We start from the raw sequence: 15,075 nt of genomic DNA, 5'->3' as shown, positions 1-15,075 counted from the left end.
ATTCTGCATCACAAGCATTTTTTTTACAGTACATTTAAGCGACCACCCTGTAGACTACATTTAGATATATTTTTAAATTGTGGTATTACTACACAAAGTTAGAGTTTTACATGCGCTTAGAGTTAAACTTAATGTTGACGGCAGCCATGTTCTTCCGTAACCTCATCTGCAAGTTTCCCAACAGACTATCAAATATAATTTCTATGGAAGTGCGTCACGATACCCATTCCACATAACTGCTAAATATACACCATTAAACATCGCAGCAGTGCGTCAGTACAGCAGCCTGTTGAAACCAAGCGATATTGAAAACTTTTATGATTTAAGTGCAGGGAGTCAAGACAAAAAAGGCAGCGCACTTCATTAACTTTTATTTAGTTTACAGACGTATTCCATTTTGAAGTGTGGAGGAGGGAGAGGGAGCATTAGTGCTATTTACAATTGGTTTGAAAACTTTTGTCTCTGTACAGATTTGAACCCTGATCAATATAAACAATATTTTTAAGACCTACTGCTGTTACAAAGCGATTCTTTTAAAAGCAGAAGAAACTCAACGAAAAAAAAAGGATTACATTAAATTATAAACATGAAAAAAAATTAAAAAGAGCACAAAGAACATAAAAATACAGTCTGTCGATGATTAGGGAGGTTTTGCTGCTGTTAAGCACAAGACATTGTCAGCGAGTGACTGTGAACTGGCTAGAAGCTAACCGTATACACAATCATAGACTAAACACCAATATATTGTATATCAACGAGATCTAGAGCCGTCATGTTCTATATAAGATTCATATTAAATATATTCTACAGGTTACCTTAGTTTGGAACATTACTTCCATTGGAAAAATATAAAATAAAACAAACTTTTTATACATTTTCATTAATCTGACGAAGGAGCACATGCTTCAGTTGTGCAAAATGGACTTATTAATGCAGAGAGAGAATGAAGGGGAGAGAGGAAGAAGCGAATTAAGACAACTAAGGAATTTATTCATTCTGATTTAATTTCCCTGCTTGAACAGCAACTGTTGGAGAAATCTTTCACAACACTAAAAAGAAGGCCTGTTTACCTCAACCGGGTAAAGGGGAGAAAAAAGACACAGCGCTGTATGAATGACAATGCTGGCCGGTCAGTAATATGCAGTAATATGTGCTGTCAAAACACAGTCCCAAATGCGGTGGAAGAACAAACAACCAAAACAAGACCAGCGACACTGCTTGTTTGTCTGTCTGTTTGTTTGGCTAAGATATGAAAACTGGAAAAGTCGAACGTGTTGAGCCTCTACAGTGCTCTGCAGACAAAAAAAAAAGGAAACAATTCTGCTGTGTGACCTTTATGGGCACATGCAAAGAAGGCCAAGAAAAAGGACACAGGCATTTGTGTGTGTGTTTAATGTACATGTATAGTTTGAGTTCTCATACGTGTGTGTGTGTGTGTGCGTGTGTGTGTGTGTGTTCTTAGATTGGGTTTGGATTGAGTTCTTAGTGGTTAATTCTCAGCGGTCTGCAGGAGAAAACAAGGCCACACACATAAACTTGAGCACTGCATTACTATGACAACAGGCTACAATTGAAGCTGACTTTTAACAGACCAGCTGAGGATGGCCAGACAATGTGTGGATGTCTAATGTATATATGTGTGTGTATGGCAGAAGGCTAAAAAGGTTTGCATTAGGAAACTAAGTAAAATAAACACATGAAAATTCAGCTTCTTCCTCTAATTTCCAAGACAACAAATCATGTACAACAAAGAAATCAACTCTATTGATAATCACTGTTCTGCTGTGTCCTGGATCAGCCTGAGCCTGTTGTCTTTCTGCTGTATGTATGTGTGTGTGTGTCTGTGTAAGAGAGAGAGAGAAAAAAAAGAGAGAGCCATAAGTGTGTGCGCGTGTGTTTGTGTGTTTGTGCATATCCGCATTGTGGTCAGGCTCCAGGACAGGGGACAAGCTCATTAGGTCCAGGACGTTGAGGGCGAGAACAGATGAGAAGGGTGGAGGGCTGGCAGCGGAGGTGTGTATTTACAGAATGACACAGCAGTTACTCTCCCCAGTCTTCTCTCTGTTCCTCTGACCTAAAACAAACACACACACAATAAGAGAGGCACCAAACAAATGTATAAGGTGATATAAGCAGTCATTCCAACACATTTTACTTGACTGATTACCAGATTACATCTATATTTTTAGAAGTTTGTTGATTTTGTGAGATGTTGTAATTGTGACAGAAGGATTTTATGGCCATAGCCCAGCACCTCTGGAATTACTGCTCATTAACATGTCATATTTATTGTTTCGATTTAATTATGATATCAGATTTGTTTGGTTGCTTGAAAAGATTTAAGGATATGTGTCTATATTGTGAATTTGGGTGCATTAAAAGACAGAGTAGGTCATTTCAGAAAGCAGAAGGAGCAGAACTGAGGTCTAACAGGCTGAAAAGTAGTTTTGTGGCACCAAAATCATTGCTGACCTTCCCTTAATTTAGCATTTTATGTCTTTAGCATTCTATGAGTGATTATAAGCCAATGCTGCTGTTATTAATCTGTACTGATGTTGATTTTGATATAATCAGCTGGCTTTGTGTCCCAAACTCCTTACCAGATGTCGTGGTGCAATTTTATTACCCGCTTACAAAAAAGGTGAACAATACATTTAACTGCAACCCAAATTTTTTAAAAATGATGATGTTTAAAGCATAAATAAAAACAGAAACAATGATTTGCAAATCTCATCAACCCACATTTTCTTCACAATAGAACATAAACAGCATATCAGAATAAAAATGAGATATTTTACCATTTGATGGAAAATGTTAGCTCATTTCGAACTTGATAAAATATGGGTTGATGAGATTTGCAAATCACTGCCTCCTGTTTTTATTTAGGTTTTACACAACTTTTTTGAACTGGGGTTGGGTAACTATATGGTTCAGGTGTTTCACTGTGTACAGGAGTCTCTACAAAAATGATCCGGAAACAAGATCAGGATTTACAAAACATTTTTTGAATGTAGACAACTTGTAGATGTAGATGTAAGGTGAACACTGCATGAAATAAATTAGCCACCATCTACACAGAACATGACTATAAGCCTAGAGTCGACCGCAGAATTAGGAGACATGTTTCTATTTTCACCTGCCATTGTAACATCCAGTAACACCAACATAAAAGGGAACTTTCTTAAGAGGAAAAACTACATATGTAAAGCAAATTGTCAAAATAAAACAGGAAGGGACCAGAGTAACATTAGTAAAACATATATACAGTCAAAATTTTACAGTATTTCTTCTTTACTAAACTGTTCATCTACATAGCAGATTCATCTGGAGTAAGGTTATTTATTTTACTTTGACCTTTTTTACCCAGACTGCATAGCAAATTAGTCCCACTAAGGTCAATAACTGCAGCACTGTGTGCCAATGAACTTAGAGGTGTATCAGACCCGAGGGTGGAGGGGTTAGTTTTATCCTTGGCAGGGAGGTTTTTTTCTTGGACAGCCAAAATAAATTTGTTGTTTGTGCACTTCATCTCGTTTCTCACTTCTGCACACAGAGCTAGAGAGCCTTTACTTTCATGAATATGTATTTGTTTACACAGTGCAACTTGCATAAAACCAGATTTAACCTTGAGCAGACATTTTTAAACGAATATATGACAGATGTTTAGGAAAATGTTACAAGAACATGAATGAGACACTATCCTCTTTGAACCAACTATCTCCTGCTAACCATTTTCACATCTCACTTGAGAGATTTAGTAGCTCTGTCAAAATTTCATTTTGTCAATTAGAGGGTGTGTGTGACAGCCTCAGCACACTGTCTCCGAGTTGTTCAGGCTGCTGTTGGCAGGACTTTAAGAATAAAAGGATGTCTGACATTTACTAACTAACAATTAACTGATTAACTATCTGAAGTCTTAAATTGAAATAGGAGGCACCAAATACCTGCAATGAATTATAATGTAATATCAACTGATGTTAGGTTGGTCCAGTTAAATTATAAACACTTAACACTTCAGGTCCATCACCATTCAGCAACAGCTCCACTAGCACCACTACTACCACCAGTACTACAACTGCTCCTGACCTGCAGCTGTTCAATAATGCACAATACAGCTTGAAGTTGAGGGTTGCCAGATCCAAATCATTCACTCTTTAAAGGTGGTTTCTGTCTCTACGTGCAATCGCATCCTACCACACTGTCACCCAATGGAGACATGTCATGGAATATGATTTATATTAGCCGTGTATTCTACACAATGTGCAGTAGCTTAGGGTTACACTTTAGAGAGCCAATTATTTGCACCAGTAGCTGTTCCTAAAACAGTAGCCATGTGTAGGGATAAATAACGGCTGGGAGCTGAATGTTTAAAGTTGTTCGGCCTGTGAAAGGCCTCCTGAAGGGAAATAAGGGGGGACAGAAAGCTGGTTACCTTGGGAATTTGGCTCAGGCAAAGTCTCTCTGGCAACTAAATGCATCACTGTGGTCTTCCCCAAGGGCAGTTTGAGAGCTAGTAGGGGGAGAAGAGAGAGAGACACAGAGCATTAGAGGTTATTCAGTGAGCTACAGTACATCTCAGTACAGTACAAGTTCTTCACTATCAGTATCAACTGACACTACACTGGAAATTGTTAACCTTAGTTATGAATAACAGAAAACAGCCAATAACTACGTTTGGGATGCCTGCACGGTGATTTTGCTGCAGAATAATAAAACTTGCAGAAAACAACCACAAAACATTAATGTTAACAAACTGTTTAAACATAGTCTGTTGTTTCACACATACAGTAGAGTTGACTATTACAGTATGTGTTTTCTTTCTCCCAAAAACCTTTTTCAGGGAAAAACTCTAAACGCTATACTGTGATGACATAATTAGGCTTTTTATGTTGTTTATCTTTCTTTAATGTAGTAATTTTGCTGGCATACGGTATAATTTGTCCAGCAAAACTCAATGACCACAAGACCGCAATCTGCAAAAACATCAGTGGACAGGTTTTTCACTATTACATATTACATATCTGAATCCAAAATGAACAGAAACCAAGCACTGTCAGAATGATTTGGAATACAGTAAGAAGCACTAGTACTATTGTGCTAATGACATGCACAACTTCATTTAATTACAACTGATTAATTCATTTTAATTAAATTGTAGTTTACCTTACTGCCCAAAACTGGATATAAATTATGATGGGTGGTGTTCGCACATGTGCTGTGTCTATATTTGCATTTCAAAATCACTCTGAGTTTTGGGCCGACTTTAAGAGGATTCTGTGTCAGCGTGCAAACACCAACAATAAGGGAATTATCAGATGGATGGCAGTAATGGGATGAGTGTAAAAGGGTTAGGGACAGCCATAACCCCATTAGGCACACAAAATACCAGTCCAATCAAAATTGGGTCAAGTGGACAAAAAACAGCCTAAAAGCAAAGGAGAAGTGAAGTGGGCAGTTTCAAAAGAAGCTTTTGCTCTTTGCTCTTCACTTATTCGCATTCATTTTCATGCCCCCTCGTCTCTTTTCTGTCTCTTCTTTGTGCTGCCTTAGGTCTGCTCTAGTGCCAGTGTTGCCCCTTTCCTGACCAGCCTCTTTTTTTCTGTATTTCCGCTCTCCTCCCTCTCTCCATCAAAGCAGGCTTGTGCAGAGCACTGGGGTACCTCTGTTCTGCGGCTCAGGAAAAAGATGAGAGTAGCAAAGAACTTTCCAGCGACACACACTGCTGTGATGTCGCGTGTATTTCTAGGAGCACGTACATTCTGGGTTTTTTCCTCACCTCCTAGTGTTACGTTGCCGTGTAGAAAGCGTCCCTGGTAGATCAACCTCAGTATGTTTGGACTGCTGACCTGTTCTTCCTCCCAGTCTGAAAAAAAAAAAATGCAGAGCCAGATGGAAAAAGAGAGTTAAGGAAAGAAGAAAGAAAAAAATCAACATGGAAAAAGACAGATGACAAGCTTCATATATTTTCATTTCTTGCTTGTCTCTTCTTATTTTTATTCCTTATTGTGACTGAAATAATTTTACTGTACCAATAAAACATCATCATTGTACAATATGTAAAACATAAATGAAAAATGTGCAATTTAGATAAGGGTTCACAACTTTTTAATTACAGCTTGGGACTGAACTGGCTCCTATAAACAAAGCCAGATAGACTCGACATTGTTACTGAAAGTTCCCAGGTTCTAGATTTACGCATTTAGGAAAGGAGACAAGTAATGTAATTAAGGGGCTCTGACTAAGTTCAGCAAAGATGAGAGGCCTTAAATTTTTAACGACTACGTTCATTCCATTTTGTGTCAAAGTAGGACATGCAGTATTGTGAAAAGACATTTGTCACTGCATAGCGGAAAAAGGACCAACAACCGCACAGAAGATATTTTAAGATCTTTAGGGCCTTTATTTTAGATCTCTGCATACAGAATGTATAATATATGGGCTTTTATATGGGCTTTCTAAAAAAGAACACAAGGTGTGGTTTGGGAGGAGCTAAAGAGAAAATTAACAGCGTTTTTTTAATTGAGAGAGAGCAAACAGTACGGGGATTTGCACAGCAGCAGAGTCTGGCTGACAGATGTTGTCTCTAGCTAAACGGAGGGTGTTGGTGCTCACTGAGTGAAAGCGTAGGGAGGGAAAGCGTAACTTGTCACTTGGAGAATCCATGAGTTTTCATGCCCTGTTGGCTTCTCCTAAACTCGACCACATGCACTGTGCAGTAGAGAAGGTCGAGGTCTGTTCAGATCTGAAGGTGGTGTAACGTCGGTTGTATAATATAAATTCTACCACTGGTGCAGCAGCACCCTTTAAACACAGTATAGCTTCTCTAAACAGAGTTCTATAGGTTTTCTTACTACACTGCAGCCACTACTACGTAACACATACTTATTTAAATGACTAGAGCTTTAACATATTTAACAACCCAATCAGTTTTGGACATCAGTGTCTGAGTGACTTTAACTTATAACCGAGAATGATTTTTTTTTTTTTCCACAGAGGGAAAGGTTTGTTACGTTCACCTTGTGACGACTTATGTAACTACCTCTTTATCAATTCCTGGCCAGGAACAATAACTAAAATATCTGAGGGGAGCAACTCACCCATTGGCCAGTTGTCATAGACGTGCTTGGCAATGTCTGCAGCTGAGTCGTTGGGAGAGAAGAGGAATTCTTTTGTCTTCCCGCTCACTAAAATAAGGCGCAGGTTTATCTGCAAAACAGGTAGAAACAAGCAAAGTTTGAGGTATATGGGGTATAGCTTTGAGCGCAAACAGCTCTGCAATATGTCACATTAAACAGTCGAACCAGGAAGCACATAGGTTAGCTAGGTAATTTAATAGGAAACAGAAGAAGGATATGGAGTGTTCTTTCCGCAGGATCATCTCCCATCTGTCTCTCCAACTTCCTCTTCAATTTGCTTTCATTCCTTTCACTCTCTGTCTCTTTAGTTCCCGATTCTGCAGCTTACTGGCAGCCTGACCCTTTTCACTTCCTTTTCCCTCTTTGCCTCATCCTTTCCCTGTAAAACTGTTAACCATTTACTTTGTTACATGATATTCCTCAAGAGACCAAATAAGAAGGTTTTCAGTTAGAAGCTCTCTGCACAATATGTGAACTACCTGCTTTTCTTACATTTTCATAATACATTTAGTTATTTTGCATTGCATTGTTATACAGCATGCAGCCATAAGGTTTGCTTCAGATTGGTATTGTTTCCGAAACATATATTTATGTAATGTTTAACACAACCAATATTTATAACAACTCATTTTATAAACACCACACAACACATGAACAATCTGAGAAAAGTGAAGTAATAAAAATGTGCAATGTGCCCCAAATAGCATATACCAGTACTCACCCAGTCACTGAGAACCAAGAATAATAAAACATTTACTACTGGTGTTGGACATATGTTCCCGGTAGAGAACTACTCTCCTTACTCTCCTAAGTCTCCTTTACACAGAGGTCAGAGTGTATCAACTAGCCTGGTGTCTTTTTCAAGGACACTGCAACATGCCATTACAGATGTGATTTTAAAAGTTGGAAAAGATAACAAGGCTACGATTTCTTATTTGATGATGCCGGAGTGAGAGGAGAAAAGGGAAAATATTGAAGAACAGAGAAAGTTAAGAAGACAAAAAACTGATTACTTTCAATCATCCCTGTACCAAACCAGAAATGAAAAAGCATGACAAACCGTTCACATTACTAATTTATACTGACTTCTGGACAAACAAAATGCACATCTTAAATGAGGTGGTGGATTTAAATATGAGGGCAACATGACCCTTAAACTTTGGAGTTGAGTAAACTTTACTGACTCTACACTGGAGAACTGCTTAAACCAGAATAATCTCCCTCACAGTACACGTTTGTGTTATATTCATGTAATTGTTTCTCTCACTTCATACTGGAAATGGTCATGACTCCAGTTGTAAGTATAAAATACCGAGAACAAACAATGAGGAACAGCTTGATCAAAGGTCAAACACATCCGATCTTTGCATGCCACAGACTATACGGGTCTCAGCACTATCTGAAACTGTTAAACTTACTCTGATCATTTGGGATGTCAAGCCTAACGTGAGTGGGCTTCACTCAGCAGTGTGAATGTTTGGCAACGTCTGCAGCCGTCTCGTTGGGAGAAAAGACGAATTCTTTTGTCTTCCCGATCACTGAAATAAGGCTCAACAGTGTGAATGCTTTGCACTTAGACATCAGGTAAACTGCCTTATATTATGGTGCAGATCAGAGGTTATATTTGAACTGGTATGATTTGTCCAGCAGTAGCTGGGTATGCCTTTAAAAGCCAGAGCAAAGGTCTATGGTGTGTGTTTGCCTTTGCTTGCTGTACTTGTGTGTCTGGCCTGCTGGGCGCATGGCACAAGCACGTGTGTGTCATTGTTGCTACTGTGTTTCCTTGTGCTGAGCATCTGTCAGTCCTATACATAACTCCCCACTCCACCAAACCCATTTTGTTGAGCAACACACACACAAACACACACAGACACACACACACACACAGACATCTCGAGCTGACTGCAGTGATGTAACAGAGCTAACACCAGCGGATTGAAACACAGATCTCTGTAAGCATGTTATCAAATCAGCTTATAGGTTCAAGCATAGAAGAGCCATACAGCAACATATACGCCGATCATCCACATCATTAATACCACCTGGTGGTTCGAACGTTCACCTGGAGGTTCTAGCTATGCAGCACAACTCGGAGGAAACTGAGCTGCACTGTGTTCCGTCACCTGCCAATAGGGGCCAGCCTTAGATTCATCCAACCCATGTCTACGAGAGCGTTAGGACATAATAACCCCCAGTTTGCACAGACAGTGTGTCATGAACAGAAAATAGTCTTATTTGGCTTCGGTGCTGACCAGACATGCAATCAATACCTAAACATGTTGCTGCTGCTTCTAAGAGGTCAGAGGAACTTGCCAGAACATGTTTTGCTTTTTTAAAATTACTCTGGGCCTTAAAATACCCCTTATGCAAACACAGGTAACCAAACAAATAGTTCAAGGAACTCAAGTGCTTCTACATCCAGTATTTGCCCACTTCTTATAATAAGTTTATTTTTAAAATGAAATCAATGAAACACATCAACCAAAAACAGCTGCTTCCCATTGTGATTCACAGTTTTATCTAGCAAGACAAGTAATAGCTCATAAAGCAGTGATTTCCAGAGTGATTGGCTGAAATGTTATTATAGTACATACACCATTAAGTACTACATTAGTACATTACACTATTAAGACAATAGACAGATAGAGACAGAGATGATGAGGAACAAATACACAGGAAACTCCTTCACATAAGCACGGTCTTGCTCCTTCGTGGTTGAACACCTGGTCATTACCATGCTGTAACCATGGCGACAGCCAGCGGTGGGAGGCTTAACCTGATAACGCCTACAAGATGGCGTTACCCTTCTCTCCTTCACCTCCTCCTGCCCATTTTCCACTGTCACATCATATTGTCTTCCTCCCCTTGCAGCAATCTCTGCATTCCCTCCCTTGCTCTCTCAGTTTCACTCTGTCTGCCCCCCCTTCAATCACTGACTCCACATAATATACAGTGGAGGAATGTACAAGGTCAGAATAACAGGGTACCGAGCTAGCTTCAATTAAACAAGGTAAACTCAGCCTTTCTCCTCTTATCAACCTGCACAATTTTCAATCTCTATATTTGCTCATCTTCCTCTTGCCATCCATCTTTGCTTCCTCTGTTCCTGCAAGTCTGTTTCTGTCCAATTTCTTCCTGGAGACATGTGACAAACTGAAAGAATGCAAATGAATGCAGATGCTTCTATACAGAACACAAAAATTTACTGAATGGTTTGAAAAGCCCCAACATGACCTGAATCATATGCTGCGGCCTTGGCAGGCAGCTCATCTCAAAGTCCAGACATCTGATGCAAACAGCGATTTACATCATCATTAAATCTAAATGAGGGGATAGCCTATCTTCTCTGACAAGGGTGTTCTTCTGTAAGTGGAGTACAGAGACAACATCTTAGTGAAGCTCTTTCAACTATTTTAAGGGAGCCTTTGCTGTCTATTTTCTCTTTGTCCTCACTGCAGCCTTTATGCTGATTTAACTGAATAAAGGTGTCTCTTGCTCCTTTTCCACTCCCTCCCCCCTTCTCTCTGGACTCTCTTACGCAAATGGGGTCGGTATTGTTGTTTCATACACAGCTCAGCCAAGTATATTCAATTACAATGTATTCTCTGTCATAAATATAACAGCACCAGGTATGTGGAGGCCAGTGCTTCATGTATTCAGACATAAACTATAAATACATGGATGTAGCTGGAGGCAAACAGTCACCCATTCATCCACACACGCATCAAGTCGTCACCAAGAAGAGCTCTGAGCTAATGATTTTACAAAATCAGCTTTGCAGAGGCGAGACAGTGGGTGTGACACTTTGCTGATGTGAGGATGTAAAAGCATTTGTGAGTTCTCGTTTTAGACATGAGACCCCCTTGTACAGCAGATCTAATCCTGGCCACTTCTCAAAATAATACCAACATAGAGCAACAGCCTAATGTTTGTGCGTAAAACTGGTGACACAGCCCACTGCTCGTCAAGCCTCCACTGCCGCCAAGACATACTCAGATACACTGCAATAATGTGACCGTGCCAGCAACTACTACCATGGTGTAAATATGTGAAGTAAGCAAACCCTCTTTGCTAAACACTGTTTGCACCCGGTAGAGTGCAGGAAATTCAACGCCATCTATAATTATTCCTCGCAGAGTACTGCTCTCAACTGTCTTCTCAAGGCAATCTGGTGTGTGTGCGTGTGTGTGTGTGTGTGAGTGTGTGTGTAAGTGTGTGGTGGTCTTTATAAGTGCATAAAAGACTACTTGCTGCTCTTTAGGCCCATGCAGAAGTCAACATATAGTGGGAGGCCTTCCTGTGGGAATATATTAGAGCAGCTTTGTATGTAGTCTACACAGTAAGGTTAGCCACTGCAGTGTAGATTCCTAGCTATATGAATGAATTTAAGAGAGGAGGTGGATGATTAGTCCAACTGTGGTCTGCCTAAAACAAGCCAGCTGGATGCAGCAGCCGACCTACTTTAACTTGCCCATTAAATCTGGAGAAAATTCGACTGTAAACTGAAGAATGTAGCTGCACAGCACTTTATAATCAGTGGCTGATTTTATTGATGATTACTTGTAGGCATTTTTCTCTCTGGCACTGTTGTCTGGCTGTCACATTTAAATGAATATTGAGAGCAACAAAATAACACACATAATAAGATATGTTGCAGCTTGTTGGACAAACTGTGAACAAATTGCCTCTAGAGAAAAAAAGAGCAGCCTGAAAGACAGTATTCTATGCTCCTTAAGAGTCCAAACAGAATTTTGGTGATTTAGTAATTTTGTTAGGTTTTTGCAGTTATCAGCCCATTTTAGCATCCAAATTCATCACGAAGCCATTGTTGTCTCTAATTAAAAACACACAATGGAAAGGGTGCTTTTAGCAAATCGCTGTACAATAGAATGACAGGCTGAATGTTTGTATCAAAGGCTGTGCCTTCACTTCCATAGATGTTACAATTACATAAAAGTTCACGAGGACAAAAAAAACTAACATATTTTTCAAATAGCCTCAATTGTTGAGTTGAATTTCACATTGAATATCATAGTTTTTTGTTTGCATGAGTTTCTTCTTTTGTGTACATAAATACTGGGAGAGAGAGAGAGAGAGAGAGAGAGAGAGAGAAGTTATATAACAGTGACTGACTGATAATAGTGTTATTTGAGAAACAAAGCCCAAGGCAAGGATTTGTAATCTCAGAGTCTCTGTGAGTATGTGTGTCTAATGGTGTTAGGGGCACAGCATCACTGTCATCACTTTTTAAGCACCTTCTCATACTTTTTAAATGTGTATCTTTCATCCTTAACACATTAGTAACTGAATAAATACATGTAACAGCTGGCTATTTTCATCCTGGGAAGGAAAAGGAATGTGTTTGCGACATTAAACACACAGGACAATGTCTTCAGAAAAAAAAAAAAACAACTTTGACAGAACTTCAAAAAGACAAAGAATCATATTTGTCTAAGTTCTGAATTAAATTAAATGTATTAAAAAAATTATCACTTTAAGCTTTGTCAGCTACTTGTAGGGGACACTGTTCACATGTCTGTACCATTAGTTAAAGTGCTGTCATTCATTTTAAATGTTTCCTTGGAAAAGAAATCGAAGGTACTTCATTCAAAAAAACATTTCCTCAACTTTGCAAATCTCAACATGTAGAAATGTCTAACTCTTTTTGGATGATATGCCAACGGTGAAGAATCTTTTAATGCAGTGCACCACCCACTATCTTAACCGCTTAGGCTGTTCAGGGTTGCAGAAGGTCAAGCATCGATCCCAGCTGTCATTGGGTGAGAGACGGGGTACACACTGGACAGGTTGCCAGTCTATCTCAGGGCCAACGCAGACAGAAAAACAACCATTCACACTAAATTCTCACCCACAGGCAACTTAGTGGGAGACTGTGGGTGAGATAACTGCTTAGATTGTGGGACGAACCCGGAGGAAACCCAGGCAAGCACAGGGAGAAGACGCAAACTCCACACAGAAAGGCTGCAGCCGACCGGGAACAGACTTATGTGATATAATTTGGTATTAAATGACATGGGTGATTTGCGATAGGCCGCAGTATTGATTTTAAACCTCTTTAAGTTCAGTAACCAGCCACAATGATCATACACCAATCAGCCACAACATTAAAACCACCTGGTGGTTTTATTGTGGTGACTGACAGGGGTCAGCAAGGGCACCCTGACTGGTCTGCATGTGCGCAGCACGTCAATATGGCAGCATTACAATCTTCCCGTGCAGACCTCTGTCTACCATCTGGATTTTATTTTAGACCACACACAAAGTCATGTTCTTCATGACTTTTCATCCTGAGACATATTGTATTGCAATGCCGTTACACAGGCAAAGAGAAATCTCCGGTCCATTAATCTGACTGGTCATGGTTTATTCCATCTCTGCTGATCATGCCTACTGTCATGGTCTGTTGGTTGCCATGCCAACACTTGTGGTAACCAGGGAGTTAGTTAGTCATGTGGGCTGTTTTGTCCTCTTCTAATTTGTGTACAGTATGTAGGTGCCACCTCAGACAGTGCTCATCTAATCTGTGCACAATAAAATAATGCAACCTAATATTAGGCTTAAAGGTGATGACAGGTAGCGCAGTATTTATGGAAATAATGAAGGAAGATCCTTTTTTTCACCATATCTTTCTTTATATATGTAGCTTTAGATAGTGTAATTTTGATGTTAATGGGAAGTTTTATCAAGCTCCGAAAGCTCTAGATCAAGCCCAATTGTATATGTAAAAAACACGTTGGTTCTCTTTTGACATTTTCTCCCCTAAACTGTTTGTATATTATGAACGATGTAATAACTAAAAATGAAAAAAGGAGGTTTTAGGATTAATTCCTAGTTGGTCCTTTTTTATGCAGATGATGTAGTTCTTCTAACTAAGAGTAAAGATGTTTTTTTAGGGATAGCTAAAGCAGTTTTTGGTTTGTTTGCTAGTTTGTTTAGTCAAAGTAAAAAGTCTTCTTTTTAAGAGAAACAATAATCCTGTTTGGGTCTGTTGTTGAGGCTTTCTGAGATGATCTATAGGAATATATGCTTTGTAAAGATTTTTTTTTGTCCTTTCGGCTTATCCCGTGAGTTCAAGGTCACATGTTGATTTTGCCCTTCCTTACGCAACACTCCCCAATTTCTACCGGGCTTGGACCGGCTCTGCACAGCTGGGAATAGGAATGGGTTGTTAGGAGTTCAGTGGTCTTGCACAGAGACACTTTGACATATAGCCGGGACCGGGGATCGAAACACTGACCCTGTGGTCCGTGAATGACTTTATCAACGGAGCTACAGCCACAGAGAATTACAGAGAATGCATTTTATATGACAAACTAGATTAAAGTGTGTAGATTAAAACATGCTTACAAACACAACACACACATCTGACTCAGTTTTACTTAAATGCTTGTTATCAATGTATGAGACTAAAATTTAATTTTAAGAGTTCAATTTTCAGAATTGTACAGTTCTCTGTATTTTGTCGCTCGAGTAGATAGTTTGCTTTATTGCAGTTAAGGATAAATCTTTCTAACTAATAAGCTACATTCAAATGAGGAAAACTCCTTTGATAGTGCTCTTTCCTCAAAGACGAGACCATTTTATTATTTGACAGATAGAAGTCTACATATTCTTCCAGACTCAAAACTAGAGGTAAAATATATAATCAAATATGGCATATACATTGAACTTTGGTTTTCCTCTATATTTTAAATCAGTAATTATCTAATAATCAAAAGTTGTTGCTACAGCTTCCTGTCCTCACGATGATTAAATGATGCTACAAAACATGAAACTATTGAAATTTAACTGATTTTAAAAATGCCACTGCCAAAAACTCTAAAGATGAAAAAAGCAGTTGGATAAATTAGCATGACATATTGTACCTTTGTACCTGTACACAGTATTCCAGTGGGAGGTTCACCAACTGAGATTTGCT

General features: G+C 39.2%; 1 protein-coding gene across 1 annotated transcript in view; it reads right to left on the bottom strand.

Annotated features, from left to right (window-relative positions):
* Positions 1 to 356: 356 nt before the first annotated feature.
* ubl3a (ubiquitin-like 3a) overlaps positions 357 to 15,075 on the bottom strand; it is a 34,012-nt gene continuing 19,293 nt past the window's right edge. The window contains exons 2-5 of the mRNA XM_067491757.1: positions 7,098 to 7,206; positions 5,777 to 5,863; positions 4,433 to 4,510; positions 357 to 2,074 (exon numbers count right to left, since the gene is read on the bottom strand). Coding sequence (XP_067347858.1) covers positions 2,022 to 2,074; positions 4,433 to 4,510; positions 5,777 to 5,863; positions 7,098 to 7,206 — 327 coding nt within the window. The 3' untranslated portion in view covers positions 357 to 2,021. The remainder of the gene's footprint in view (positions 2,075 to 4,432; positions 4,511 to 5,776; positions 5,864 to 7,097; positions 7,207 to 15,075) is intronic.

Source organism: Channa argus, chromosome 22 (assembly GCF_033026475.1).
Source record: "Channa argus isolate prfri chromosome 22, Channa argus male v1.0, whole genome shotgun sequence".
Classification (NCBI taxonomy): domain Eukaryota; kingdom Metazoa; phylum Chordata; class Actinopteri; order Anabantiformes; family Channidae; genus Channa; species Channa argus.
Note: the sequence above shows the minus strand (reverse complement) of the source record. Positions and strands in the feature narration are given on the sequence as shown.